The sequence below is a fragment of the Henckelia pumila genome, chromosome 3 (assembly GCF_033568475.1).
Source record: "Henckelia pumila isolate YLH828 chromosome 3, ASM3356847v2, whole genome shotgun sequence".
Taxonomy (NCBI): Eukaryota; Viridiplantae; Streptophyta; class Magnoliopsida; order Lamiales; family Gesneriaceae; genus Henckelia; species Henckelia pumila.
The window spans coordinates 27690619-27717898 of record NC_133122.1 but is presented as its reverse complement, the minus strand read 5'-3'; the positions used below and the strand labels follow the sequence as shown (position 1 = coordinate 27717898).

The following is a 27280-nucleotide window of genomic DNA, read 5'->3' as shown; positions in this document are numbered from 1 at the left end:
AAAAAATCGAATTAAATCGTTAAAGAAATTGTACTCTTCTCGTAGTACACTACAATATTAAGGATGTTTGGATATTTATTTTAAAAATATTTTATAAAAACGCTTTTAAATTTTTTTTATGAATGCTTTAGAAGTTGTTTTAAAATAATAAATATGTGTTTGAAAAATTATTTAAAAAAACATTTTTAAAGTTAAAATGTAATATGTTTTTATTTTCATTGTTTCTTTCTAAAAGCATAAATAAAACACTTATCAATTGTTTTTTTAAAAATTATACTAGGAGAATAATTTTTAAAGTCTATTTTTTTTTAAAAAAAGTACAAATATTATTGTCCAAATACATAATTCAATAAATTAACGTTTTTAAAATAAATGCTCAAACGAAATCTAAAGTTTAAATCTTGTAACTAGTTTAATTTATTAAATTTTTTAAAAATTCACATAATCAACTTTTTAAATATTATTTTAATGTAATATTATTAAAAAAGTTTAATTTGAATGCCTAAATTATAGATTAGATATAAATTAACCCATTGATTCTATAAATATTTAAATTTTAAAATAAATAGGCCCTTCTGCCAACCCGCCACACCAGGCGGTGTTTTTTTTTAAAAATAAATATTTAAAAAGAAATTAATTTGTCACGTCATTATGACTAATTAGGCGAAATTAAATAATAAATAACAGTGTTAAAGAAACCCGCGGAGCTGTTGAAAGTTGAAACTTGCAGCCACTGAGCGGGCGGCGCCACCGGGAACGAGCTTCTCTGGACGCCGGAAACCGCCGAAAAATGGCTGAAAACACCGTGATGGTGTTTGATTTCGACAGAACGCTGATCGATGATGACAGCGACCGATGGGTGATGACAAATATGGGTCTGACCAATTTGTTCCTTCAGCTTCGACGCACATTGCCTTGGAACAGTCTCATGGTCTGCCATCTCTCTCTCACCAATAAATGCGATGTCAATTTGGTTTCTATATTTGCCGGAAATCCTTTGATGTAAACGCATTTTCCTTGGATTTGAAAACCCATTTGATTAAATCATAAAGTCTCGACCTTTAGTAGATATTTTGACAATGATTTCGTTGTTGTCAAAGCCTTAGCTTGGTACTTTTCAGTTTTAGGATTTGGGTTTTTTCTTTCCTCTATTAAATGTTTTCATTAGTGTTTTGTTTGCTCATGATTGAAGTGGCATGCTGGGTGAGGTTTTGAAGTGGTGTCAGTTCTTGAGATTGAGTTGTTAATATGGAAAACTTGTAGACCCTTATTTTAATAATCCAAGTTCTTGGGGTGGAATAATCTTGGTGGCACGGGTATTCGAAACAGCCGAAAAACTTGGAAAATATAGCCGGAGAACTGGATGTGATTTTAAATATATTGATAAACTCCATGTCCTTCACATCCTTGAATCTTGATTATGCACATAACTAAAGAAGATCAAATCCGTATCAGTGGCTAGGGGCTACATTCCGAATCTTTCATTTTTAAGATATATGATATATCTGATGAAGAAGAAGAAAGAAATGTGTAATTTCAATGTGATAAAGATGCTTGTCGTGTCATCAGAATGAACAAAAAAGTCAAATCGTAAAGACATAGTTATTCGCGTATAAGCACATCGTTTAATAATACGTGGGACTTTTTAGCATTGTATTTAAAATCACAGAGGATTTCGCACTTACTTTTTTTCTCATGGCATTTTTTGCTATTCTCAAATGCATGCCTACCCCAATTTCATGTTACTAGGCATTATTGGAGTCCATTTCCACTTAAGGTATTTTCAGTTTTCAGTTAAGTTTGGACTCTTACTCAACAAGTTTCCTTGCACAATTGGATTGTAAAAGAGGTCCCCTATTCTTGCAGGATAGGATGTTGGAAGAGTTGCACATTCAAGGGAAAACCGTTAATGATATTGCTCAGTGCTTAAAAGGGATTCCTTTGCATCCTCATGTCATTTCCGTGATTAAATCAGCTCATTCTCTCGGGTAATTACATTATTATTCTTGAACTTTTTGTGAATGGTTTGACTTTGATCTTGGATTATATTCTTCTCTTGGTTCGAGATAGAAAGCGTGATGGTCAAATTTGCATGGCCACAGATGTGATTTGAAGGTGGCTAGCGACTCAAATACGTTTTACATCAAAACAATTTTGGAACATCACGGAATATACAATTGTTTCTCGGAGATTGTAACGAACCCTGTTCTCGTAGATAGCGGAGGTAGGCTTAGAATCTTCCCATGCCATGATGTAGCTTCATCTCATGCTTGTAACCTCTGCCCTCCGAATTTATGTAAGGTAATCTATATTCAAATCTAGAAACAATCCATTTATTGCCTTTTGATATTGGCATATCACATCATGCTTGATCAGTATTAAAATCGTCTAAAATTGTCGCTTGTAGTGAAATTGTTGTTGATGCATTTTCTTCTTATACAACCAGTATAGTGTTCTGAAAACAGCACCAGGACAACTCTTGTGTTCCAAATGGTATTCCGATCTCCTTTTCTGTATTGGGGCGACTGGTTGATCCACATAAATGGAAATACCTGTTATTCAACTAGATCATGGAACAAGAGATAGGGACATAATCTGGAACTTAAATTGTGGATGGATGTCGTTTATCTAAATGTATAATTATAAAGTTTCAGTCGCCAAAATATATGAAACAAGATATTGAGACAATATATTATTTGGAATAAAAAGTGGAATGCATCAGCATTACTGTGATGTTCTCCGGCAAGGATGCAAGTATACTTTCCGCAGGGTGTTGTAATCAAGAATGTTTCAGGGGAATCGAAACTTGTTGTAGCTGTACATTTTCCTAGATAGTAAATTGGCTGGATTATGCTAATTATATCCTAGAGTATCTTCAATTGTTGTAAATAAAGTTCCAATCACATCGCTTCTAATCTTTTAACTTGTGTGGAAACTGTGTGTGATCTGATTATGATGAAGGAGACTACCATGTTCTTCTGTGTCAACATTTGGGCTGTAATCTTCCTACTTTCTTTCGAATGTAGGGTCGCGTGATTGAACGAATCCAAGCTGAAACTGGGTGCAAGAGATTAATATACATAGGAGATGGCATGAACGATTTTTGTCCAACTCTGAAGCTTGTTGCAGCAGACTTCGTTATGCCAAGAAAGAACTTCCCCTTATGGAGTCACATATCCAACAATTTGGAACTCGTCAAGGCAAAAGTTTGTGAATGGAGCGATGGGGAAGAGTTAGCAAAGATCTTGCACTCGATCTTATAATTGGTAGGATTATTTTGCTACGAGCCTCTAGTATTCGTTAAAGATAAACAACCGCTGAAGCAAGATGAACCTTGATATTTGAGCTTGTATATCTTTTGGGGATGTCCAGTGTATCTTGTATTTTTACCCTCTTTTAATGAAGCTATTTTCATTAATAATAAAAAAAAAAGTTGAACCTTGACGACTCATGTGAAATCGTAACGAACATCGACTGGCATAAAAAAAAACAGGCTTTGAGTTAAATTTCATAAGCTCAACTCTGTCGTTAAGATAACTTGAAGTTAAAATTTTAAATATGTATTTAATCCAATAAATAGTTGTAAAAGTTAAAGATATCTCCTATCAAATGGATTTCATTCTAGATTTCGGACAACTTTGGACAATGTTTATAAATTGTATAAATTAAGTTATTTTCAACCATTTTACATTAAAAAAATGGAAATGAATCAACAAATTTAGCTTGTATGTTCTATGTTGCATCTATTTTCTCTTTATTGTATTTAAACATTTTCAATTTAAAAAAATTGGAAATGAATCAACCATCACTTTTGTATATTGTATTTATTTCTCTTTATTATTAGCTGTCAGCCTGTCACCAACTTTGGTCCATCCTGTACGAATTAGGATTCAAAATAATTGAGTCGAATATTAATTATTTTTAAAATTTGAATTGGAATTCTAAATAAATCAAATAACAATTGTTTTGTATATTTGATTTTTTTAATCTTTGTATATTTGAGTTAGGAATCGAATTTTGTATATTAAATTCATTAATAATTAACTAGTTTAATTCATAATGTATTTGTATATATAAAAAATACATTATAAAAAAAAGAACGAGTTTTTTCACCAAAACCCAATGTTAAATATCGAAAATGCCTAATTCACTCCATGAAAATTAAATAAGTGTCTCAGCCTTTGATTTGATTTACTAACGCAATTTTAGAGTGTACCCCTCTGTTGCAGCTAAAAAACCTACATGAAACCCAATATTGAGTTGAGCTTATAATTACCTATAAATAAGCCATCAAATTTCTCATTTTGGTATGTGTTTTGGGTGTTTCCCTCTCATTTCTAGTGTATTTCTTAGTGTTTCTAACATATAATCGAGGGTCGAGTTATAGCAAATTGCTACTGAGATTACAACGAATTTGTGCTCAAGTTGTGGACTCCCAACATCAAAGAGCTAGCAACAGACCTATGTATAGCCTTGAACTTTTGGTAGCCATTGAGATTAGCGAGTGACTTAGTTATGAGTTAAAAATTATAAATGAGTTGTAGTGACCTCGTATTATTTTGGGAAATATGATCATTCACTATTATTTCTCTTGCACTTTCCCTTTCAATGAGTTTCGAAGATAAAAATCCTTTATTAGCTCATACATTGAAATTGGGAAATCCATGAACTCAATTTGATTATTATATTCTTTGTTATTAAGCATATGAACCATGAATTGTTTGCTTATAAGTCATCAATGAGTTATAGTAATTTGATATTAACTTGATATGTAGGTCTGGATTTTAGGTTATCGTAGTGAGTTGAAGTTTTTTGCACACAAAAAATTATGGAATCTTCAAGCAAGATTATCAATGGTTTGTATTACGAAAATTCTATGGTTATGGTGTGAATATGAAAAATATTATATACTAATAAAAAGAAATTTTTTTACATTCAATGTAATATTATTCTAAAATTAATTTTTGAGTATGTCTCTTGTGAGACGGTTTCACGGATCTTTATCAGTGAGACTAGTCAATCATACTCGTATTTACAATTAAAATTAGGACTTTTAGTATAATATTTACACGGGTATATTCAATCCAAATATTTAACAACTTTTAGTAATTTTAAATAATAGACGACTTTTGTGTATTTGATAGATTTTTTTTTTTTACTTTAATAAAATCTCACATATTTTCAAACATATTTCTATGAACTCTCTCATAGATTTGCAAGCAGATTTATGTGGACTCTGAGACTACTTACAAGATTTTTATAGAAATTTATAAAATTTTCATTGAATTATATGGATTTTGTATCTTGAATTATACCTTATTATTTTTCATTGATTTATTTGAACTAATAATTATTTAACATAGATTTTACTTATTTAAAATGTACAAATCATTTTAATCCTAATATATATATTGGCTTCTTTATATGCCATTAAATTTTTTAAAAAGGAGTCATTGTATTAAATTAGTAACCTTGTGTTTGAATTTATAATACATATTTTCGTGTCAAAAAAATATTTGAAAATATTATTTACAATTATGTAAATATAACTTTATATGATAGTTTACAGAATAACTAAAAATACGAAAAAAATTTTTAAAATAAATTTTTATTCGAAGAGTTAATAAGAAATTTAAATTTTATTTATTGAAATATTTATTATAAATTTCAATTCTATGGACTAACAACTTTTATGATTTTCATAATAATTTTATTAAAAAACTTATAATTATAATTTAGTTTTGATTTCAAACTACTATTAAAAAAAATTTAGTGCATTAATAATTTAGAAAATATCGGTACTTTGTTCGTCCAAAAAACGAGAAAAAAAATTAAAGATACAAAGAGATATTAATTAGTGAAATATATAGTGAAATAAATTTAACATTTTGGGAAGAGAGAGATATATTTTTGGGTTGGATCTAAGACAACTGTTGATAATTTGTAGTTGTATTTTATATTTTAATGTTTGTATGTTAATTAATATCATGAAATTCTTAAAAGTCAATTGAAATTTTGAATACTTTCATATTTTATAGATTTTTTAAAAGTTAATGTTGAATATCACCCGACTTTTAAAAACTCCACAAAAAGTTTGTTTTGAATATCAAAAAACTTTGATGAAATTTATAAAAGTTAAAATTGAATACCACTAAATTCTTAAACTGTACGTGACTCTTTACTGTGTTTGGTGGATTAGATTTGGAGGGAAATTGGTGGAATTTGCAAATACTGTTTTGGTGTTTGACAAAATGAAATTTTAAAACGGGATTGATATTTGATGAGATTTCATGGGGTTTTGGTGTTTGGCAAAATGGAATTTTAAAACGAGATTGGTATTTGATGAGATTTCATTTAACTAAGTGAAATCCTTATAAAATTGGTCGAATTTCATGAGATTTGAGTTTATAAAAACAATAAAATTTATTTCTAATAATAAATTTATAAACTTTAGTTATATATTTAAGTTTACTAACATTTTTTTTCACAAAATTTCCTAAAATTTATGCTAGTAAATTCCAATATGTATTTTAACCTTTTTCCAAACACCAAAATGGTATTTGAATTCCATAAATTTCAAATCCAAATCCAATTCCAAATTTTTTTTAGGCATTCAAGCCTATAATAAGATAGTATCGTGTTTAGGAGAGCATGTGGGAATCAATTCAACTTCTCAACTTCTTCCTGTGTTAAAGAAAAAAATCATTGCTTCTAGGAGCTTTTAGGAATTTAGTGGGATTTGGAATTTCAAACTATTAATTGTGATTCTCGACTTTGAATACACCACCGTTAATTTTCATGAAAGGAAGTTCAAACTATTAAGTGATTCTCTGAAATTGACCAAAATTAGGGTTAAGTCGATGCCGGCTCTGGGGTAGTAACCGGACCCACTCATCGACTGACATGTGGCAATGGGTTTTTTAAATTTATATATTTAGTAAAGCGATTTTTTCAAGAAAAATAAATGATGTTGACCTTGACCATGGTTAACCATGGTATAATGGACATTATACCCGAGTATCAATCAAGCGATTCTTCTCGTCCCTTTTCATTTTGCGATTTGGGGATTTGGGGTTTTTTTTTCTTCAGTCACTCTCATCTGAAGAAAGCGATTCTTGGCTTTTGTCTCTCACTAATAGATCGAATTGGTGCGGATCGATTTCAGATGTAGATCGAGGAGCTAAGATCGATTTGATTTCAGAGGCTCCATCGTGGTTGGTATTTTTCGAACCGTATTCTTCGTGCTCTTAGAAAGGGCTCCGTGGTTCTTATATATTTAGTAAACCGATTCTTGTTTCATCCTCTTGTGTTATTACATCGAAAAGGTGCAAATTTTTTTAAATCTTATTCTTCACTTGCAGATTGAAGAGATCAATTTTTTTTTGGGTTGGGACAACTGATTTTTGCACTTGTTTTAGTATGAACTACTGGTTAATTTTTTGAAACAATTTTTCTGAAGACTCGTTTTGTCCTCTAATTTTACATTAACATTCATGTCATTTTGATTCGGATGTGTTGTAGCGTGAGGCAATGGATCTAAATTACTAATTTGTCTTGTTAGCCAAATCCGTAGCAAGCATTTTAATTTGGAACTTGTCACTGATGTACGCTGCCCTCTTTCTTCAAGTAGGGTGGAGTTGTTCTTCAATTCGAACAGATAGTTGACATTATTTAGATGGTGAGTCACAGAGAGTTAATTGATTTATTTTGTTATAATGTGATTTTTTGTTTATGGAATCTTGAATTTTGTTTAGGGGAAAGCCTACGTTGTATTTGAAGGAGTGAATCCTGGTGTTTATGGAACTTGGGTGGAAACATTTGCTGAAGTCAAAGACTACAAAGATCCTTTATTCGAGAAGTTCTCGAGTAGGTCAGAGGCGATAAAAGCTTTTGAGGAATATGTGGAAAAAAAACGTTCAACTAATACATTCAAGGCAAATGGTGAGGAAAGTTCATGCGCTACTTCTAGTTCAAGTTCGCAACCAAATTCTCGTCAAGCAGAAAACATTGTTGCATTGGAAGATACCCTGTCGAATTTGCAGAATGATGTTTTGCAGATTATGAAAAAAATGGATGAGATGAAACAAAAGTTGGAAGAGATGAGATTGAGTGGTCGTGGTTAGTTTGTGTTAGAAAATGTGATGTAATGTAATGTTAAACTTGTTTAGTGTAATTTTCATTTCAATATGTTAAGAGATTGTCAACGTTTTCATTTGTTTTCTTCTATGAATGAATGATATCTCTTTAAAATAGCATGTCTCTTTATGTTAATTTCAAGTACTTTTTGCTGGGAATTAGTTGATGATTAGAGAAGATATCAAAAGTCTTTTGTGTATTTTCATTTGCCCGATGGTGATATTATGAAGGTATAAGAAAATTGTGATTGTGATTTAGATTTAGATAATATCTATCCTGTATTTTATTAAAAGAATAATCTCATTTTATGATACACTAAAAAAGAAAATGACCCCTTACCTACTAATAACTTCTTATCATACATAGTTTTTAAAAGAATGGAATGAATATGACATGAAATTTCCATATTACGGTTGAAGTGAAAAATGCCATTCCAAAACAGAAATTCCAAAACACAGTTAATTTCCATACAAAAAATGGAAAATGTCGAGCCACGTCTGAAATTTAAATGGGACATTTCAAATCAGAAATTTGAAATTCCAGAACATAAAGAAGGAGTCAAGAACATAAATTTGGATTCCATAACAAAATCAATTAGGTTTTCCATAGCTTCAGGATTCTGATTTGTAGCTTTTTCCATTGATTGGGGATGAACCTTTTGGTTGCTGCTTTCTCGAAGTTGGGTATCTTAACCAAAATAGTTTTGCACAGAAGGTAGATACTGTAGAATGAAATACAAATATACATAGATTAGTTACACGGGATATATTAACTGGATCTCAAAAATTCTTGAACACGTGCAACTAAAAAAATGAAAAAAAACTACCTCAACAAGCTGAGACTGTGTTGTTATGATATTGAACTACCTACTGTTAGTAGCATCATGTCCCTGACAAAAAATAATAAATATCATAGAGATCAAGTTGCAACAAGTTTAATCGTTCACATATGTTTCTTACTTGGAATGAACGAGAACTCTCAAACTGATATGAGAACATATGCATCTGACCATGAGAAAACAAGTTTGTATTACTTTCCTGCAACCAAATAAACAAATAAGTAAGATTATACAGTTCTATGGGTATATATTACTAAAAGGTTAAGTATTGTAACAACAAAGTGATGTGGCTGGCTGTGAAATTGAGATCCAGTTGATGCAAGTTCAAAGTGATGTTGGACAGTAGGATTTTGATGTTGGAGATAATTTTTTTCTTGGCTATTCAGGAATTGAGAGGGTTGTGAGCTTTGTCCTTTGGTTTTTGCTCTTTTTGCATCTACATCACATAAAAAAAGAAAAAAATCAGATTATGCAAAATAGCAAAGTTTGTCGATAAATACAAAATCAGAAAACATATTAAACTTACTTGATTGATCAGCTTTTCCCTTTCTTTTTTTTTTCTTGCTTTTATCATCCCAATGACGTTGGATATTTTTATTTGTTATTCCTCTGGACTTCACTTGAGGAGGATTACGCACAAGCATGTCATCCAACAGGTTAATGTCTTCGTGAACCCCCTCTTCGCAAACTTTTGGATCTTCCAAATTATGATTTTGGAACAAATCATCTATTTGTTCCCTCGCTCCATCCAAAATTTCTGTCAACTTACTTCTTGAAATTTCATGACCTTGACATCTCATGCTAAGAGCATAAGTCGATCTCATAATTTGATTCACAAAAACTATATCAGATTCACGAACACTTCTGCTTTTATTTCCACTTTCATACAAGGCAAAATTTTCAGGAATTCTATTTCTAGACTTTTTCATCCAGCGCTCTTTCAAGTAAGGTTTGGGAAGAAAATTCAGATTCATAAAATTGAAGATCAACAAAATGTGTTTGCACAATATTCCCACTGACTCAAATTTCTTACAACTGCAGTTTACCTCAAGAGTCTCCTTGTTGAAAATCACATGCCTAACCCTTGAATTCTCGTCATGAGATGTTACTTTAAACTCCAAGGAGATATCACTCAACTCTGAATGTATCTTAATGAACCGCATATTCAAAGAATTGATTAATTCTAATTCAAATAGCTTGTACACGGTATGAGTATAAAAATCAGCAGCAAATGTCAACAATGGATTATTTTTCAGCATCATCGGAGCTTTCGTATGATGACACCGTGTATCCTCGGCCTTCTCTTTATCACGCCACCCAGCTTGGATTTTTTCATAATTCAACACAAAATCGTACAATGATATGGCACTGTTTCCTAATCTCTTCAACAATGCATTTGTCACCTCACTTCTAGAAGTTGCTAAAAGCCCAGAACTAAACTTGTGATTGCTGAATGCAGTAGCCCACTTGTATCTCAGTCCATACATATTATTTAACCATTTATGATCAGTGAGATTGTATTCCTGAATCATAATCTTCCACGTACCTTCAAATTCCTCTTCAGATTCGCAATGACTCATGCATTTATTCCATAATCTTTTAAATCTCGAATCACCATTCAAACTTCCAAAGTGTGATGGGGCATTTTGATTGATATGCCATTGACATAACCTATGGTGTGACAATGGAAATACTGTTCTAATTGCATTCATCATGGCTTGGCATTGGTCAGTAAAAATTTTTTCAGGTTGTTTTCCATTCATAGACTCAAGATAAGTTTTAAACAACCATTCGAATGAACTCTCAGTTTCATCCGACATAAATGCCAAGCCAAACATTACATTTTGTTTATGATGATTAATTCCAACAAAAGGCGCACACACCAAATTGTAACGATTGGTTCGATAAGTGGTGTCAAATGATAAAATATCACCAAAATAATCAAAATCAACTTGACATCTCGAATCCCTGAAAAAGAAATTCATGACCCTATTTTCATCATCTAATTGCACATTCCAATAAAAATTTGACTCCTTATTTGCCTTATTAATGAAGTGATGAAGTAAGGCAGAAGCATCCCCATTCTCAACTTTCGTATGTTTTCTTATACGACCAAGGTGATCATATACATCTTTTCGAGTAAAGCTCAAATTTTGTGGTCCTTGTGCTTCATTTTCCATATAAGACACAACATTAGCAACAGATATCCCAACATTCACCAATGCTTCTAAAGTGGATTTCTGAGCATGAGAAATATTCCTTGATGATCTCAACAGATGTCTTTGATCAACTGCAACCATGTCATGATTATGCTCAACAACAAACCTACAAACCGTCCACTCCCCCCCCATTTGCCTACCTATTCTGAGCTTAGCTTTACATTTAGTTCTACTACTCGGTTTCAAGTAAGGAGGAATTTTTTCATTCGAGCGTTTTTCATCTTTACTACCTTCACATGAACACTCAAACTCTTTAGATTGTAATTCAGTACTGCCAGGAAAGTAGCGCTGATCACCTTTTTTAACGCTGAAGCCTTTAGCATGAGCATAATTGCAATAAAGTAAATATGTATCTTCAACGCTTTTGACTACTTGTCCAACAAGTAGTTTACTTTCCAATTGATCTACAATAGAGTTGGTAGATAGCACCTCAACATTCTCAGGAATCAAAAATTCTGAATTTACAACTTCAACATCTTCAATGTTGTCTCCCATCAAATCTGTAATAAAACAATGATTTAAATATAAATAAAATTAATCATGATTCAAACTAAATAAAGAGAGATACAACTTAAAGAAATGGTCACAAAAAAATTGTAAGATTAAACAAATGTAATTTTTACACAGCATCTAAAAGGTAAACGATAATTAATGAAAATAAACCAATCATAAAACAAAAGACTTCATATTGCTAATTGTGATAGTACTTCTTAAGGATTTCCAGCTAGCATTAATTTCTTCCACAAAATATTTCATTGGTGATTTATCCGAATGTTATTTGTCTGATAGGAAATTGTAATACCTTGGATGAGTGGACGGGATGAATACAGGAAAGATGCATTAAAACATAAAGCATGTCATTAGTAAAATGTATTCTACCTTACCAGCAAAGACAATGGGCAACTTGTCAATCATGTACAAACTAAAAGTTAGGAACGAAAATAAACACCAAAAAAAAGAGAAATACTTCAAATTGGCATCGCAATATAAAATTACATCATCCATCAAATATCACTCATTATTTAAACAGAATCATTAACTACATAACAACATTAATGCATATAAATCACCTAAAAAAAATTAAATACAAGATATATTTATTATGTACAGCCCCCATAAGATGTAATCATTCTTTTACCTTTGAACAGCGGCACGGTGAAAGACTGAGAGCTACGCCGGCGAGTCGGTACAATGGATATGACGAAAGGCGGAGTCAGCTTCTGCAACAGATTCGATGGTGATGGGAGCGACGCCGGCGACGTCGGTACAGTGGATATGACAAAAGGCGGCGTCAGCTTCTGTTGGTGATGGTGGATCGATGGATATGACGAAGGGCGGCAGAGTGTTTTGGGAGGGGAGGAAGTTGAGATTGCCTTTTGAGCGGTACATTCAAATTTTGGAATGAAATGTTTAACCATGGTTGGCTCTGGATTGATAAAATTGACTAAATTACATCAATTATTTTTCTTGAACAAATCACTTTACTAAATATAAATTTAAAAAACTCATTGCCACATGTCAGTCAATGAGTGGGTCCGGGTACTACCCAAAGCCGGCATCGACTTAACCCAGAATTAGAATCCAATAATAATATTTCCAACGACACAAATTCCCAATCTAATTTTCGTCGCTGTTGAAAATTTTCTGATTGGAAGAAGTCAGAAGCGTTTTCGATTCCGCTTCTTTTCTTCTTTCCAAGGTAGCTTCTGCATGTAGAGAGAGGGAGACTCTAGAGTCTTTCTGTGCATATATACTCGTACTTTTATGACACATATGGATTCTGATTCAGAAAAGAATTAAAGGGTTTGTTTTCCTGTGCGAAATGGGAGAGAAGATTGATGAAAGAGAGAAAAAGGGGTTGGTGTCGAATGGGTTCATTGGGGAGATGCCTGTTTTCGCAAAGGAGTTGGTTGCTGGTGGGCTGGCAGGTGGGTTTGCCAAGACCGTTGTTGCGCCGCTTGAACGCGTCAAGATCTTGTTCCAGGTACTTGTATTCCTGTAATTTGGGCTGTTCGATTGGCCACATGCTATTTTTTTTTGTTTTCTTTGAACGAGTCCTGTCTTTTTTCTTTGCTCTAAGGGGGGCGAGTTTGGGGGTGGAATTTGTGATTGATTGTTGTCCAAGATATGATCGCTTGTAGGTACAGTGAACTAGATGTTATGAGATTAATATGTGAACAGGGTGTTTCGCGGGTTTGATTATGGTTGTCAGAATCTCAATCTTTTGATTTGGATTGAGTTGCATTCTTTACAATTCCGGTGATCCAATAGTTCTTGGCATTGTTAATTCAATTGTGCGCGCTCTGGAATTCAGAATTCGGAAGTTGGAACTTTAAAGGCATTGTAATTGAATCCTTGTGTAGTCCTCGAAAAGCAAAATAGGGTGTATTTGTGTAAAGTTTGTAGTTAGTTGCTTGAACAGGGGGATCAATCGTAATTTTTGTATCAAATGGAGCAGCATTATGTAATTCCCTTCAACTTTATGCTTTCGTGGATCATTTAGCAGTCGGATTGCTTTTCATAAGGGAGTGTCAATTACCTCGGCTATTGTTTTTGTTTTGATATTGCCGGCATTTAGGAAGTGCTATCCCATAACATTTTAGTGGTTTTCTTGCTTGTTTTTAATCTTAGGAGATACAAGTAAGTCCAATATCATTCTGAGTGCAAGTTGCTGATGAAGAAGCCTGACCTCAATTTATTGATCCCGCCTCTGAACTTTTACTAAAAATTTGTAGATGGTTAGGCTGTTACTGAAATCTGTCTGTGCAAGCTACTGATGCAAGATGCAACTCAAACTTCTCTGCTGGAGAACATTTCTTGTTCCTCCTTGAACATTATTTGGAGTCAATTTGCTGCGTAATTGGAGTTTGTTCTTGGATTAATGTTAGGTGGAACCAGATTATGTGTTACAAATATTATCCCCTCGATATTATGTTGAATGAAGAGCGAAAATGGTGACTCTTTCGCAATCTGTCTGGAAAGTTGAAATTCTTTTCTTTGCTTTGTGTGTAACTTCATATTGTTAGAGTTTTTGCTGATATTGTATCTTGACTCCGTTGATTTCCGTTTATGAATTTTTATGCTCTTTCAAATGGTTGTATTGTAAAGGGGTTGAAGTTTTTTACTATTCCTTTATATGTTTCAGACGAGACGAAATGAGTTCCATAGTCTTGGACTTTTGGGGTCCTTCACAAAAATAGCAAAAACAGAAGGATTACTTGGCTTTTATAGGTAGAACTCTCATCTTTTCTTGGTTTCTGAATGTATGAATGCGAAGTGCTTAATTTTGTCAGTTATATTAAAGAGTATGATGTGATTTATTGTTAGAGGGAATGGAGCAAGTGTTGCACGTATTGTGCCTTATGCAGCTTTGCATTATATGACCTATGAAGAATACCGGAGATGGATCATCCTTGGTTTTCCTGATGTCGGGAGAGGTCCTGTTCTTGATCTCGTTGCTGGTTCATTTGCTGGAGGAACAGCTGTGCTTTTTACTTATCCACTTGATTTAGTTCGAACTAAACTGGCTTATCAGGCAAGTCTTTATCAGTCATCAATCATAGCATTCCTAAAATCTGTCTCAGGATTATCAACAATAAAGCAGCTTCAAATTTTTTTATGATCTTTTCCCAATAAACCAACAGTTTCAAAAAACTTGAGCTTGATTTTTATAGGATGGTGCAGGTTGTTGAACCCTTGAAACGAAGTGTGGAAGGGCATGCTTTGGGGGAATCTGTATATAAAGGAATCCGTGATTGCTTCTCCAAGACATACAAGGAGGCTGGAGTACGTGGTCTCTACCGTGGTGCTGGTATGTTGTATTGATCCTCTCGTTTATTCGGAAATTTCGTGGGTTGTTTTCTGAAAACCTTCATGTTGAATTTTCAGCTCCATCACTATATGGAATCTTTCCCTATGCGGGATTGAAATTTTATTTCTACGAGGAAATGAAAACCCACGTCCCCGAAAATCACAAAAAGGATATCACAGTTAAACTTGTATGCGGCTCCATTGCAGGTTTATTGGGTCAGACTTTCACTTATCCTATTGATGTTGTCCGGAGGCAAATGCAGGTATTATGCTTGTTGAATCAGAGATTATTAAGTTTAATATCAGTTTTTATAATATCGAACGTGTGCTACTGTAGCCAAAGTAAGAGGTGTTGCAAGGGCGCAACCCAATTTTCTTTAAATATTTATCAGTATATGTGTTTCATTCTGATCATTAGGTCGTATAGGCAGGCAGTTACATGAAAGTGATGAAACCATGGGGACAATTCTGCCTCCCCTTACTCAGAATCGTTCAAACTTCTAACTACTGAGATTTTAGTGCGTGTTTTTTGTTCAGATACTAATTGTAAATTTTGCCAGAAAAGCTATCTATAATCAATGATAAGTGATAACAGTGCAAATAAAATCTTTTAAACCATGCAATAGTTCATGTGCTACATTTCGATATCCGTGCTACTTAGGACAGAAAGAGCCAGGGGCAATTGCTACACATTAACTTTTTCCTGAATTCAAATAGTAGAAGGAAAAAGTAAAATCTTGGATTCACAGGTCCAGAGACTATCGACATCAAAGAGCAGCGAAATGAGAGGAACTATGGGAACTCTTGTGATGATTGCAAAAACACAGGGATGGAAGCAATTATTTTCTGGTCTCAGCATCAATTACATGAAGGTGAACATAAACATTAAATTATATTCGCTCCTGACTCATTTTCATTCATCCAAGTTTGAAAACGTGAATCTTTTACGAATCAGGTTGTCCCCTCTGTCGCGATTGGATTTACAGTTTACGATGTTATGAAGGCATTTCTGCAAGTTCCACCACGAGAAGAATCTTTCGTGGATGTTTCTACTAACCGAAGAAATAATCAGCCTACGTCTCTTCCTTCTTCGCAGCCGTTGTCTCAAACTCAACCATAGCAATTCTTTACCATAAATGGTATTGATTTCCATTGTTGTATATGAGGCCATCTCCCTTATTCTTGGGGCCAAGGAGGTCTTATTTAGTATTCTTTACCATGCAAATGTTTAAGAATGGCACTAATTTGTGCTGCAAGCTTAGTTAGAAAAGCTATAGATCTTGTAAATAAATCATTGGAATATCATGATTGATGCACTGAGAACGTGTATCATATCACAGGTTTTCAATAATTTGAAATCGTCACGATTCAAGGTTTTTTTACGACTCGCGATGTTCTGAGATTCTGACCAGTATAAGCTGATGCAGAGCAGCTTGCTAAATTTTTTGGGAGCGAACGAATTGAATCTAGTCGAATATTAGTAATCTTATATTCGAGCTCGATCAGAAATTTTATTAGCCTTGGCAAAAGTTTGATACCTGAATTGAACTAAACATTCCTTTGTTTTGAACCTAATTATCAAGCTCTGTTACGCAGGAATACGAGCTTGGTGGCTCATTCCGATTTTAATATCTAAAATTATTTTAATAAACGTTTTAAATTCTGTGATTGGGATAATATTGGATGAATGATTTGGGCTCAAATTTGATTCGACGAGGTGGGGACGTTAGTTCAAACTCGTTTTGAGTTTGACGACTTCGTGTCTGTTGCTCGATATATCTAAAAAATGTTGGTGAGCTACTTACAAGTGGCTCGAAAAATTCGCGGATCGACTCAATTAGAGTGCGAGTTTATACACACACAGCACAAAGCGGAATGTATGAGGTTAAAGCTTTTCAGGAAGTCACTCATCTTTATATCCATGCACGGTTAACCTAACAATTATTTTCATAGTTATTTAAGTAAAAATTGATTATTTTATTCAATTAAATATAAAACTACAAAAAGAATTAATTTAAGGAAAAATTATTTTTTGGTCCTGTATGTTTGTCACTTTGCGATTTCGGTCCTCTATATTTTCAGATTTCAGTTTTAGTCCGCTGCATTTATTTATTTATTTATTTTTTGGCAATTTTAGTCTTTTTTCGATGTGACGCTGATGTGGCACCAATGCAGTGCTGATGTGGAGATGATGTGTACAGTGCCACATAAGCATTTTCGAAGAAAAAAGACCGAAATTGCCAAAAATTGGAACATACAAGACTAAACTGAAATATGCAAACATAGAAGACCAAAATCGCAAAGTGACAAACATACAAGACCAAAATTGCAGTTTTCCCTTAATTTAATGATTTATTTAAGTAGGGACAATTTCACCATTCTTATTTTTTATTTGACTAAATTCTAGTTAGGGTACGTGTGTTATGAATCTGGAATCACATGAGATTATTAGCTCAAAAAACTTTCACAATGGGTTATCAAAAAACCCGGGATTTCATTGGGATGATACATGCAATTTTTCCAAAATATCACGAGATGAATAACTTGTATATTAATTTAGAGTAGGTTTTTTTGTGATGATATCATGAATTTATATTTGTAAGATGAGTTGATACAAGATTCATATTTTTAGTGAAAATTAATAATTTCGATATAGAAAGTAATACTTTTTTTCATTAGTGAAGTCGGGTCGAAAACATGTCTTAAAAAATTGACTAATGAGACAATATTATAAGAATTTTTGTGATTAACTTAGCATTATCGTAGAAATAAACTCTTACATTTAAAGAGAAAAAATTGGAGTCTTTTTTATAGGTCAAAACTATGTATCCTTTCTCGGACAGGGTAACAAGTAGAGTAGTCAAACATTCGCACTGCTAAACATAGATTGAGTTGATAATTTTTCAATCTGCTATGCTAAATGACTGGTTGTAAATCAACTCGTTCTGACTCGCCTAATACAACTGAAAATTGGCTAGGTATGTTGACTTGTCTTGCAAAATAAACAGCTTGGATTGATAATTTCTCAACTCATACGTGTTACCGTTGAAAATTGAATAGAACTCCCTTAATTTAATTCTTTTATGGACAAGATTATCCTCTAATAACAGTCCAAAAGTTGTTAATAACACTTCAACTTAATATCAATATAATTCTTTTATGGACAAGATTATCCTCTAATTAATTACTTTCATATACAATAAAATCTTTATTTACCTTAAAAACCCAAATCCAATCCTTATATTTGTTACAACAAAAATTTTAATATCTCAAAAAACTGTAACGGCTTTTTTTTTCATATGCAAATAAATTATAAAATAACAAAAAAAATCTTTTCTTATTATTAAAAAGTTACTATTATTTATATTATATCTCAATATTTTGTATCATATACAAAATGTTATTAGATAATTTTTATAAAATACATAAATCTAACGGGTTAAAAAATTTTGATTTATTTAAAAGTTAAAGTGTTTGAGAAAATATTTAAATTTACATATATTTAAATTAAGATAAAAATAAGAAGATATTTTATTATTTTAGAATATTTATTTGAAATCATGTAATAATGATTAAAAGTATAAATTCAATGACATAACTTATTTCATATAAATTTATACTCGTTTTTTTTGTTACAAGAATGTTTTTTATACAAATATATTAACTTCAATTGTGATTAAATTAAAAGTTTTATTTTTAAATTTAAAATAAAAATTATCATAAATTATGAAAAAATAAGAATGAAACATTATGTTTTTATTTTTTCAAAAATTTGAAATACAACATAATACTGAACGTTATTTTGATCAATAATTTTTTAAAATTTGTATGTATTCTATATTTAAAAATATTGACAAATATAACAATAATATTTTGAGTTGTTAAAGTTTAAAAAAATTATTTTAGGAATTTATGAGAGTATATTGAGGAATTTACTAAAATTATTAAAGAGTAATATAGTCAACTTGTAGTACAAAAATAATGTATGGAGTGTGATTAAAAAAAAATTGAAGTGTAATTAACACTTCCCCTAATTTTATTAATTTACATTGTTTAAGTTTATGGACACATACACTGGGATACGCTCAAAAGTTATATGGTCATGAAATGGACGAGATTATTGTAATCTTCCTCATGACTAAAAATTTGATTATTTTTTAGTTCATAAACCAATATTACTTTAATTTCTTATAATCATTATATGGAGATTAAAAAAAAACAAATGTTATTGAAACGCCACATAGAATTTATACAAGAAAGCACACGAATAAATATGAAAAGTTAATATTTGCACAAGTATTGCACCATGCTTTATATATACAACGGTATTTTTTACATTATTTCTAAATATTTATTGTCATAATCTAAGAACTAATATCGTTCTGTAATAATTAATAAAAAATATTTGACACCATATCCGTACAATTGAGAACTCAAAATTTATGCAACTGAAATAATAATAATAATAATAATAATAATAATAATAATAATAATGATAATAATAATAATAATGATAATAATAATAATAATAATAATAATAATAATAATAATAATAATAATAATAATAATAATAATAATAATAATAATAATAATAATAAATCCAAGTAAATCAAGTACACATGAGGAGACCTAGAAAATTATCAGAGAAGGGAGAAATGCCTTTCGGTGATACTTGGCTTTATTTTAGGGAAGATTTAGGGAAATGCATGGGTTTGGCCGTTTGGTCAAATTTTCTTTTGCAAATTTAGACTTCCCCAGTGTAATGCACTGGGAGATGTCAAATTTGCAAAAAAAAATTGACCGGACTTTTAACAAAATGACCCTTTATTTTAGTCTTTTTCCTTTAATTTGTGACCTCGGTCACACGGCATTTTTTTAAAGAAAAATTATACATAAAATTTCAAATTTATAATTAAGATTGGGTGAGAACTGAGAAGATCAACAAGCCTTTGAAAGTGAGAAATTTTTTCCAAAAAAATAAAATAAAATAATTAAAATACGTATTTCTGATGATCGAGTTACCGATCGAGTTTAATTTCAATTGAAGTTATAGTTATTAAAATATTCTAATAAGTAATATCCAATTTATACAAAAAATTACATGTACATGCATAAACATTTAAAAATTAATATTTGCACGAGCATCGCACAAAGATGACTAGCTTATACTCCATATATTAATTATTGTTTGGCAAAATGGAAACTCTTAAACTAAAAGCTACATAGTTTGCGTTATAAATAAGTAGAGGCAAATGTAATTTCAACATAAATATGAATTTATGTAGTCGGATGTGTTATGGATTATACCGAAGCGATCATGACGATAATAATTGCGAAATAAAACAATCAACAAGAACACCAAGATTTACGTGGTTCACCCAATATAGGCTACGTCCACGGAGCTGCTGCAATATTTATAACCGGAGAAATATTACAAGTGTATACAAAACACTATATCTCTCACCAACCCAAACCCCGAGTATTACCGAGAAATAATTCTCTAACTCACAAGAGATCTCCATATCTCTTTAATTTCTTCTCTCTTTGTTAATACAAAAGAAGAGAAGAATGAGATGCTTCAACCAAGAAATGAAGGCCTCTATTTATAGGACTTTTTTTACGCGTGACATTTAATTCTTCAGCTCACAACCTTCAACCACCGCCTGTCACCTGTCACCTATCCTCTTTAATATGCCACCTAACATTTTTCCCACTTGAAGACTTGATTTCAATCATGGCTTCACACAGTCAATGCAACAACTCATGCCTCCTCTTTCATACTTGCAGTTCAACTGAAGTTGAACATAACTTCAGTTTGTCAGTGGTCACTACCTTCGTGAACATATCATCTGAATTTTTGCTTCCTGCAATCTTCTCAAGCATCAAGATTCCATCCTCCAAAACTGATCTGATGAAATGGTACCGTACCTGTATATGCTTCGTCCTAGCATGATAAACAGGATTCTTTGCCAAATGAATAGCACTCTGACTATCACAGTGTAATGTGATATCCTCAAGCTTTTGACCCAAATCCTCAAGGAGTGATCTCAACCAGATCATCTCTTTGCTAGCTTCTGTCACAGCAACGTACTCAGCTTCAGTAGTTGAAAGTGCAACAATCTTTTGCAACTTGGATACCCAACTTACTGCCGTACCACCCAATGTAAACACATATCCAGTAGTACTCTTCCTGCCGTCTAGGTCACCACCCATGTCGGCATCTACAAAACCTTGTAAGCCTGAATTTGACTTTCTGAAGCACAGAGATGAACTAACAGTACCTTTCAAATATCTGAGAATCCACTTCACTGCTTTCCAATGTTGTTTCCCTGGATTGCTCATAAACCTGCTCACAACTCCCACTGCATGTGCTATGTCTGATCTGGTGCAAACCATTGCATACATGAGGCTTCCGACAGCAGATGCATAAGGAACCTTATTCATATAAGCATGCTCCTGCTCCGTCGATGGTGATTGGGCTTTGGTTAGTTTGAAATGACTAGCCAAAGGAGTACTAACCGGTTTAGCTTCATCCATGTTGAATCTGCTAAGAACTTTTTTCACGTACTCTGCCTGAGATAACTTCAAGACTCCGTTCACCCTATCTCTCAAGATCCTGATCATACCAAGAATTTGTTTTGCAGCTCCCAAATCCTTCATTGCAAATTCTTTTGATAACTCTCTCTTGAGCTTATCAATCTCCTCCAGAGACGATCCTGCTATCAACATGTCATCCACATATAGCAGTAGAATGATATAAGAATCATCAATCTTTTTCACATAACAACAGTGATCCGCCTGACACCTTAGAAAACCGTTGTTATTCATGAATCCGTCAAACTTCTTGTACCACTGTCTTGGAGCTTGTTTGAGACCGTACAAGCTCTTCTAAAGTTTGCATACCATTGTCTCCTTCCCTCGTACTTCAAATCCTTGTGGCTGCTTTATATAAATTTCTTCATCCAAGTCACCATGAAGAAATGCCGTCTTTACATCCAACTGCTCCAGATGTAAATCTTCTTTAGCCACTAGTCCAAGTACTGTTCTGATAGTGTTAACTTAACCACTGGAGAGAAAATCTCGGTATAATCAACGCCTTCTCTTTGTTGAAATCCTTTTACAACAAGTCTTGCCTTGTACCGTTTGCGGCCATCAATTTCTTCTTTGATCCGGTACACCCACTTGTTGTGTAATGCCTTCTTGCCTTCCGGAAAGTTCTGTCAGCTCCCAAGTCTGATTGGATGACAGTGAATCCATCTCTTCTTTCATGGCTAACTCCCACTTGATCGAATCATCATTTTGCATCACTTCTTCAAAGGTCTCCGGTTCACCTTTATCAGTCAGTAAAATATAGTGAAGTGCAGAGGAGTATTTTTGTAAGGCCCGAAAATATTAAGTTCTTAATTACGGGATTTAAGATTTAAATTCCGAATAAAAGTGAAAAGATGAATTTAAGAATTTATGGAAATTAGAGATTTCAATTTTGGGTCAGAAATATTTAATTTGAGGATTTTCGGATTTTAAGATTTTAATATCCGGAATTCTTAAATTAAAAGATTAAAAATATTTGAATTGATATTTATGGAATTTAAGAGGTGAATTCCAAGATTATAAATATCGAGAATTTAATTTGAGGATGAAATCCGAGCAAGGACCCATTTGCAAATATTAAGTAGTTCAAGGACTAAAATGCGATAAGGTCCGAAATGATTTAATTTTAATCCGAGAATATTTAATTTGAGAATATTTAGAATTTAGAATTAAATTCTATTATTTTTAATTTAGTTAGGATTGAAATTGAATTAAATCGCTTGTTCGGGGACTAAATTGCAATTAGGCCAAAGTTCAGGGACCAAAGTGCAAATTGCCTTGCAACTTACCTTAAAAACGTGTAAAGAAGGGAAAGGAATCGGAATAGTCAGCAAGGAACCGAGAAGAGAGGAAAAGGGTTCCAAGTTCAATTTTTGTCCCTTTAAGGTCCAATATATTTTGATCCGCCCGGTAGAATTTCCGATTGAACATATATTTGCGATCACAGCTCCGAGTGCAACATTTTGACGTAAGTTTTATGAAGTTCTACCATGTTTGAATTTTAAGTTGTTGTTAGAATTACGATTTGATTGTATAAACGTGTTCTAGTATATACGACGATAGCATATCTAAGACAGATCGAGAAAAGATCGTCGTTTGAACATGATTTCGATTTTTGTACGAATTTTCAGAAATCTGATTTTAGGGGCTGCATATTTCGAAATTTCAGCTGAAGAATTGATGATGTTATATTATTAAGTTGATGATCATATTGATGTTAAAGCCTTTGGGATTTCCGAAATCATACCGTTACGCCGCCGGTTCAAGATTTTGAATTGATATGCATTCTAAAGGTCTAGAGCTCATCTTCAAGTTTATTGTAGATGAATTGAATATGAGATTGAGTTTAGAATGTAGATATAATGATATTTGAATCAAAAGATTTATCGAACTCGAATAAGTTGCGACGTCGGTTTGAATTCCGATTGTATTAGCACGATTTGAACTGTATAAGCTTTAAAAAAACATCGATTCAGATTGGACATTGATGTTTAGCTATGTTATAAACCATTTCAGATTTGAATTGAAGATTATTGAAGTCGAATCGACGAGTTCGAGTTCGAATGACTTGAAGTATTTGAAGTTGAATCAAAAACACCTTCAAGTAGCACTGATTGAAATGAGCAGATTGTGATGACCGATTTGGCTAGCTTTGAGATGATCAGCATTGGCAACAGATTCAAGATATTTGAATCGTGATGAAAGGTATGAGTTGACATTATTCTTGCCAGGTAGAACAACTTGAGAACGTGGTGGTTTTCGAGTTATCCTGAAATCACATACTTAGTTGTTTAAGTTCTCTTATGTGATTTACTTGCTTTTGTTGCTATGAATATTGATTTATGTGTTCAAGATGTTTATCAGTATTTATTTGAGTAATGCATACAGATTATGTTGCATTCATCTTGAACTCCAGCCTAATAAGCACAGAGGGTTAAAAGCCTAGAGTGCATATGATGTTTGGCGGATTGTAGTTGAGTGGCACGGAATGTAGACTTACTTCCAGAGCCAGAAGACTCATTATAGTTGCACCAAAGTCAAAGGAAATAAAGTATTTAACACCACCTCGATTGGGAGAGTCGGTGGTTAGTTAAAGATTTTATTCCCCGGGATCCCAAGACCTAAGCTTATTGGTATCAGATTTGATAGCCTTTTTCTTGGCACATGCATTGCATTTATGCATTAACCTAGAGTTTTTTATGGTTTAGATTATGCAGTTATAAATGCTAGCATGTTGTAATACGCTATTCTAGATATGAATGTGTGCTATTGCTGTAGATGAATCGTTATGCTTTAAGAATTTAAGAATAGATGATGATTCTATGATCTACATGTTATTACATGTTTTATGATTTTAGATTAGTATGGCATATAGATTCCATATGCTTTCATGATGTATATGCATGTCTTTCATACTGAGATTTATTCTCACCGGAGTTATCCGGCTGTTGCTTTGTTTGTATATGTGCATTGCATCAGGTTGGGGCATGATCAAGCTAGAGTTGTCTTGGATAGCTTGAGAAGAGAGATAGCATGTGGTGATTCGGGTTTTAAGCAGATGACATGTAATTATGATTTGGTAACATGTTAGAAAGCAAGAACCTTTGTATAGGTTATTTTTGTCAAGTATTGATTTATACTTGAGAGTTCATGTATTCTAGATCACTTGATATTAGTTTGAATGCATGTAAATTATCTAGAAGCATGTTTAGAAGTTTATATGAAATGTGTATGAGTTTTGGAATCACATTGTACAACAAAGATTCATTTTATTTTTTTGGACAGGGTGCCTGCTCGATCGGGTGAACTCTACCGATCGAGCGCGGCCTGTGATTTTCCAAAGCAGAGAAGTGAGTTTTTGGGCTCGCTCGATCGGATGATTTCCACCGATCGAGCGAGGCCAATATGAATTCAGACCCGAGAGCAGGATTTTCTTGCTCGCTCGATCGGGTGAGTTTACCCGATCGAGCGAGGTGCTAAGATTTAAAAAAAAAAAATTTGTTTAGCTCTTGGTTTGAATATTCTTTTATTGTTTGATTAATTGTCTATTAATCGTTAATAGCCCTAAGATGAGATTAGCAACCCGAGGTCCCCACAACAGGTGGTATCAGAGCGTAAAGTCTTGGACTAAGCTAGAAGTTGAGCGGGGTAGATTGAGTCGCATGCATTTATAGTATTGCATGAGTATGCTTTACTTGTTTTACAGAATTGTATGCGACAATGAGTATTGATTGCCACTACTTGCTTTACTGATAGAATTACATGCTTATATGCTGATATGTATGCTTGAGTTTTTGAATTCATTAGAATAAGTGAATTCGTTGCAAGCATGTAATATGTGAAAAAGCATGAGAATTTGCAAGCATGTGTTCTATTCAGAAGCATGAGATTATATGTATGTTATACTGACATTGTATGTTATAATCTCTGTCATATATATTGCTTCTGTTATCGAATAAGACAGCTTATGCAGATAGCATGAGAACCTCAGACAGAACAGAACCTCAGATAGAACAGAACCGTGTTGAGGTAAGGTTTTGAACCGATTGTACTGAGGAGTATGTTAGTTGAACAACTCCAAAGCTATGAATCATCAACTCAGAAAGATACAAAATATGCTATGTCTAGAAAGGAGTTGATTTGAAGAGCTGGATCAGTTGTTCAAGAGAAGCATATTCAGATGAACATAGAACCAGCCTGATTTTATATCAACTCCAGAACTTAGCAAGAAGTTGGTGAAGTTTCCAGATGAAGTACTGAAATTGTTTGGCAGGTAAGTAAAAAGAATTGTTTATTTCCGTATATGCTAAAGAAGATAGAACAGAAGACTTTGCAGAATAGAAGCATAAGTTGGTTTCAAGCCAGTAATAGAAAACGAAATCATGAACTGGTAGTATGAGGCAGAGTTGAATTTTTATTCACGCCTCTGTAATTGTGAAAACCTATGATCATCACCTTTACTATAACTTTCATAGCAGTATAGCTATGAAGCAAGAGATAGTGACAATTTCAGCAAAGATTGATTCAGCTTAAACGCCAGCAGATGAAGACATATAAGCATAACTCCCCTAGTTGAAAGGCTCACGTTGTATCAGATAAAAATAGTACAGGTAAGTGCGTTAATTCTAGTTAACCTCTTATATATTGATTGCATAGCATACATTCATAGATCAATGATTTGTTATGCTACAATCTTTATCTGTTGAGTCTTTCGTATGTGCTGAGTCTTTGCTTTTGAGTAGATGGGAAATATTTGGCAGATTAGACAGAACAGATATAATATAGATTTGAGGAAATAAGATTGGATTCGATAATGAAAAAGATTTGGGGTACTAAGCTAGAATGCATTATTGAATATGTGCACTGATAAACAATAGAAATGAATAGAATTTATGATATGAGTTTCAGATATTAGATTTTGTTAATTCGGTACTGGTTAGATTACGATGACCGTGGAAGAATTGCAGTAGACGTTTAGTCGATATATTGAACTAGTACAACATTAACCTAGAAGTGACAGCTATGTCAGTGGTTAGAATGTACAGAAATAGTTCAATGACATATTTTGACCTTTCTACGATATGAATGCAGTTCTATATAGAGTGGTGTCTAGTACGAAGGTATTATGACAACTTGTATAGAAGATCATTACTTGAACTAAAGAACTCCAGAAACAGCTAGCAGATTGAGTAGAAAAGAGTTATGTAGTACCGAAATGATGATTAATTCTATGACAATAAGTTAAGTCGAAAAGAGTATATTCGACTATTGTCAGCTGAGAATTAAGAATTAATAAATGAACTCATATCAATAGAGAATAAGAAAAATCAGTTACAGTGGAGCTTTTTTTTCAATTTTGCTGAAGCTATTACATCATAGAAATCATGATTCTTGAATGTCTTGATATCGATTCAGAGGTTGTGTTATTTGACCTCGATTGATATTGATTGACTCTTATTTTTTTGCTAGAGTCTACTTTGATTCACTCGCTGTCATTCAGAATATTTGATTTTGACTGACATTTCCTTGAGCGAGTTCCTTTGATATGAAATTTGAGAATTATTGATTATTTGATGTGTTTATTCAGTATATCTTGATGTATTTGGCTCGTAACTGATAGAAATTCATATTCAGGTCATCAGTAAGATTTATGGGTTTTAGATAATTGATGGATTTATTGGGTACA

At 32.8% G+C, this 27280-nt stretch overlaps 4 protein-coding genes across 5 annotated transcripts; 3 read left to right on the top strand and 1 right to left on the bottom strand.

Moving 5' to 3' along the window:
• Nucleotides 1-708: 708 nt before the first annotated feature.
• Nucleotides 709-3433, top strand: LOC140892103 (thiamine phosphate phosphatase-like protein). Its single transcript, XM_073300851.1, has 4 exons — nucleotides 709-931; nucleotides 1867-1988; nucleotides 2103-2301; nucleotides 3027-3433. Exons 1-4 carry the CDS (start codon nucleotides 791-793, stop codon nucleotides 3261-3263), a joined length of 699 nt encoding a protein of 232 aa, XP_073156952.1. The 5' UTR covers nucleotides 709-790; the 3' UTR covers nucleotides 3264-3433.
• A 3531-nt stretch (nucleotides 3434-6964) lies between these two features.
• Nucleotides 6965-8134, top strand: LOC140888321 (uncharacterized). The gene is made up of 3 exons (XM_073296006.1): nucleotides 6965-6985; nucleotides 7090-7218; nucleotides 7755-8134. The coding sequence occupies exons 1-3, from the start codon at nucleotides 6965-6967 to the stop codon at nucleotides 8121-8123; spliced, it is 519 nt and encodes a 172-aa protein (XP_073152107.1). The 3' UTR covers nucleotides 8124-8134.
• A 1222-nt stretch (nucleotides 8135-9356) lies between these two features.
• On the bottom strand, nucleotides 9357-12611 carry LOC140888320 (protein FAR1-RELATED SEQUENCE 5-like). Its single transcript, XM_073296005.1, has 3 exons — nucleotides 12332-12611; nucleotides 9595-11693; nucleotides 9357-9410 (listed from the first exon to the last, which is right to left on the bottom strand). Exons 1-3 carry the CDS (start codon nucleotides 12609-12611, stop codon nucleotides 9357-9359), a joined length of 2433 nt encoding a protein of 810 aa, XP_073152106.1.
• A 156-nt stretch (nucleotides 12612-12767) lies between these two features.
• LOC140889459 (mitochondrial carrier protein CoAc2) lies at nucleotides 12768-16370 on the top strand. 2 transcript variants are annotated; one of them, XM_073297179.1, is made up of 7 exons: nucleotides 12768-13177; nucleotides 14339-14424; nucleotides 14521-14728; nucleotides 14878-15004; nucleotides 15211-15266; nucleotides 15753-15875; nucleotides 15959-16370. In XM_073297179.1, the coding sequence occupies exons 1-7, from the start codon at nucleotides 13016-13018 to the stop codon at nucleotides 16121-16123; spliced, it is 927 nt and encodes a 308-aa protein (XP_073153280.1). In that variant the 5' UTR covers nucleotides 12768-13015; the 3' UTR covers nucleotides 16124-16370. The 2 variants fall into 2 exon arrangements, with proteins under 2 accessions (XP_073153280.1, XP_073153278.1); XM_073297177.1 differs by having other exon boundaries at nucleotides 15082-15266.
• Nucleotides 16371-27280: the final 10910 nt, after the last annotated feature.

Coding starts and splice junctions, on each gene's coding strand:
- LOC140892103 (XM_073300851.1), top strand. CDS start 791: ATGGCTGAAAACACCGTGATGGTGTTTGATTTCGACAGAACGCTGATC. Junction 932..1,866: donor TGCCTTGGAACAGTCTCATG/GTCTGCCATCTC, acceptor CTATTCTTGCAG/GATAGGATGTTGGAAGAGTT. Junction 1,989..2,102: donor AAATCAGCTCATTCTCTCGG/GTAATTACATTA, acceptor GCATGGCCACAG/ATGTGATTTGAAGGTGGCTA.
- LOC140888321 (XM_073296006.1), top strand. CDS start 6,965: ATGATGTTGACCTTGACCATG. Junction 6,986..7,089: donor TGATGTTGACCTTGACCATG/GTTAACCATGGT, acceptor TTTTTTCTTCAG/TCACTCTCATCTGAAGAAAG. Junction 7,219..7,754: donor CAGAGGCTCCATCGTGGTTG/GTATTTTTCGAA, acceptor AATTTTGTTTAG/GGGAAAGCCTACGTTGTATT.
- LOC140888320 (XM_073296005.1), bottom strand. CDS start 12,611: ATGGTTAAACATTTCATTCCAAAATTTGAATGTACCGCTCAAAAGGCA. Junction 11,694..12,331: donor CACCGTGCCGCTGTTCAAAG/GTAAAAGAATGA, acceptor GTTTTATTACAG/ATTTGATGGGAGACAACATT. Junction 9,411..9,594: donor TTGTGCGTAATCCTCCTCAA/GTGAAGTCCAGA, acceptor TATGTGATGTAG/ATGCAAAAAGAGCAAAAACC.
- LOC140889459 (XM_073297177.1), top strand. CDS start 13,016: ATGGGAGAGAAGATTGATGAAAGAGAGAAAAAGGGGTTGGTGTCGAAT. Junction 14,729..14,877: donor GAACTAAACTGGCTTATCAG/GCAAGTCTTTAT, acceptor AGGATGGTGCAG/GTTGTTGAACCCTTGAAACG. Junction 15,005..15,081: donor TGGTCTCTACCGTGGTGCTG/GTATGTTGTATT, acceptor TTGAATTTTCAG/CTCCATCACTATATGGAATC.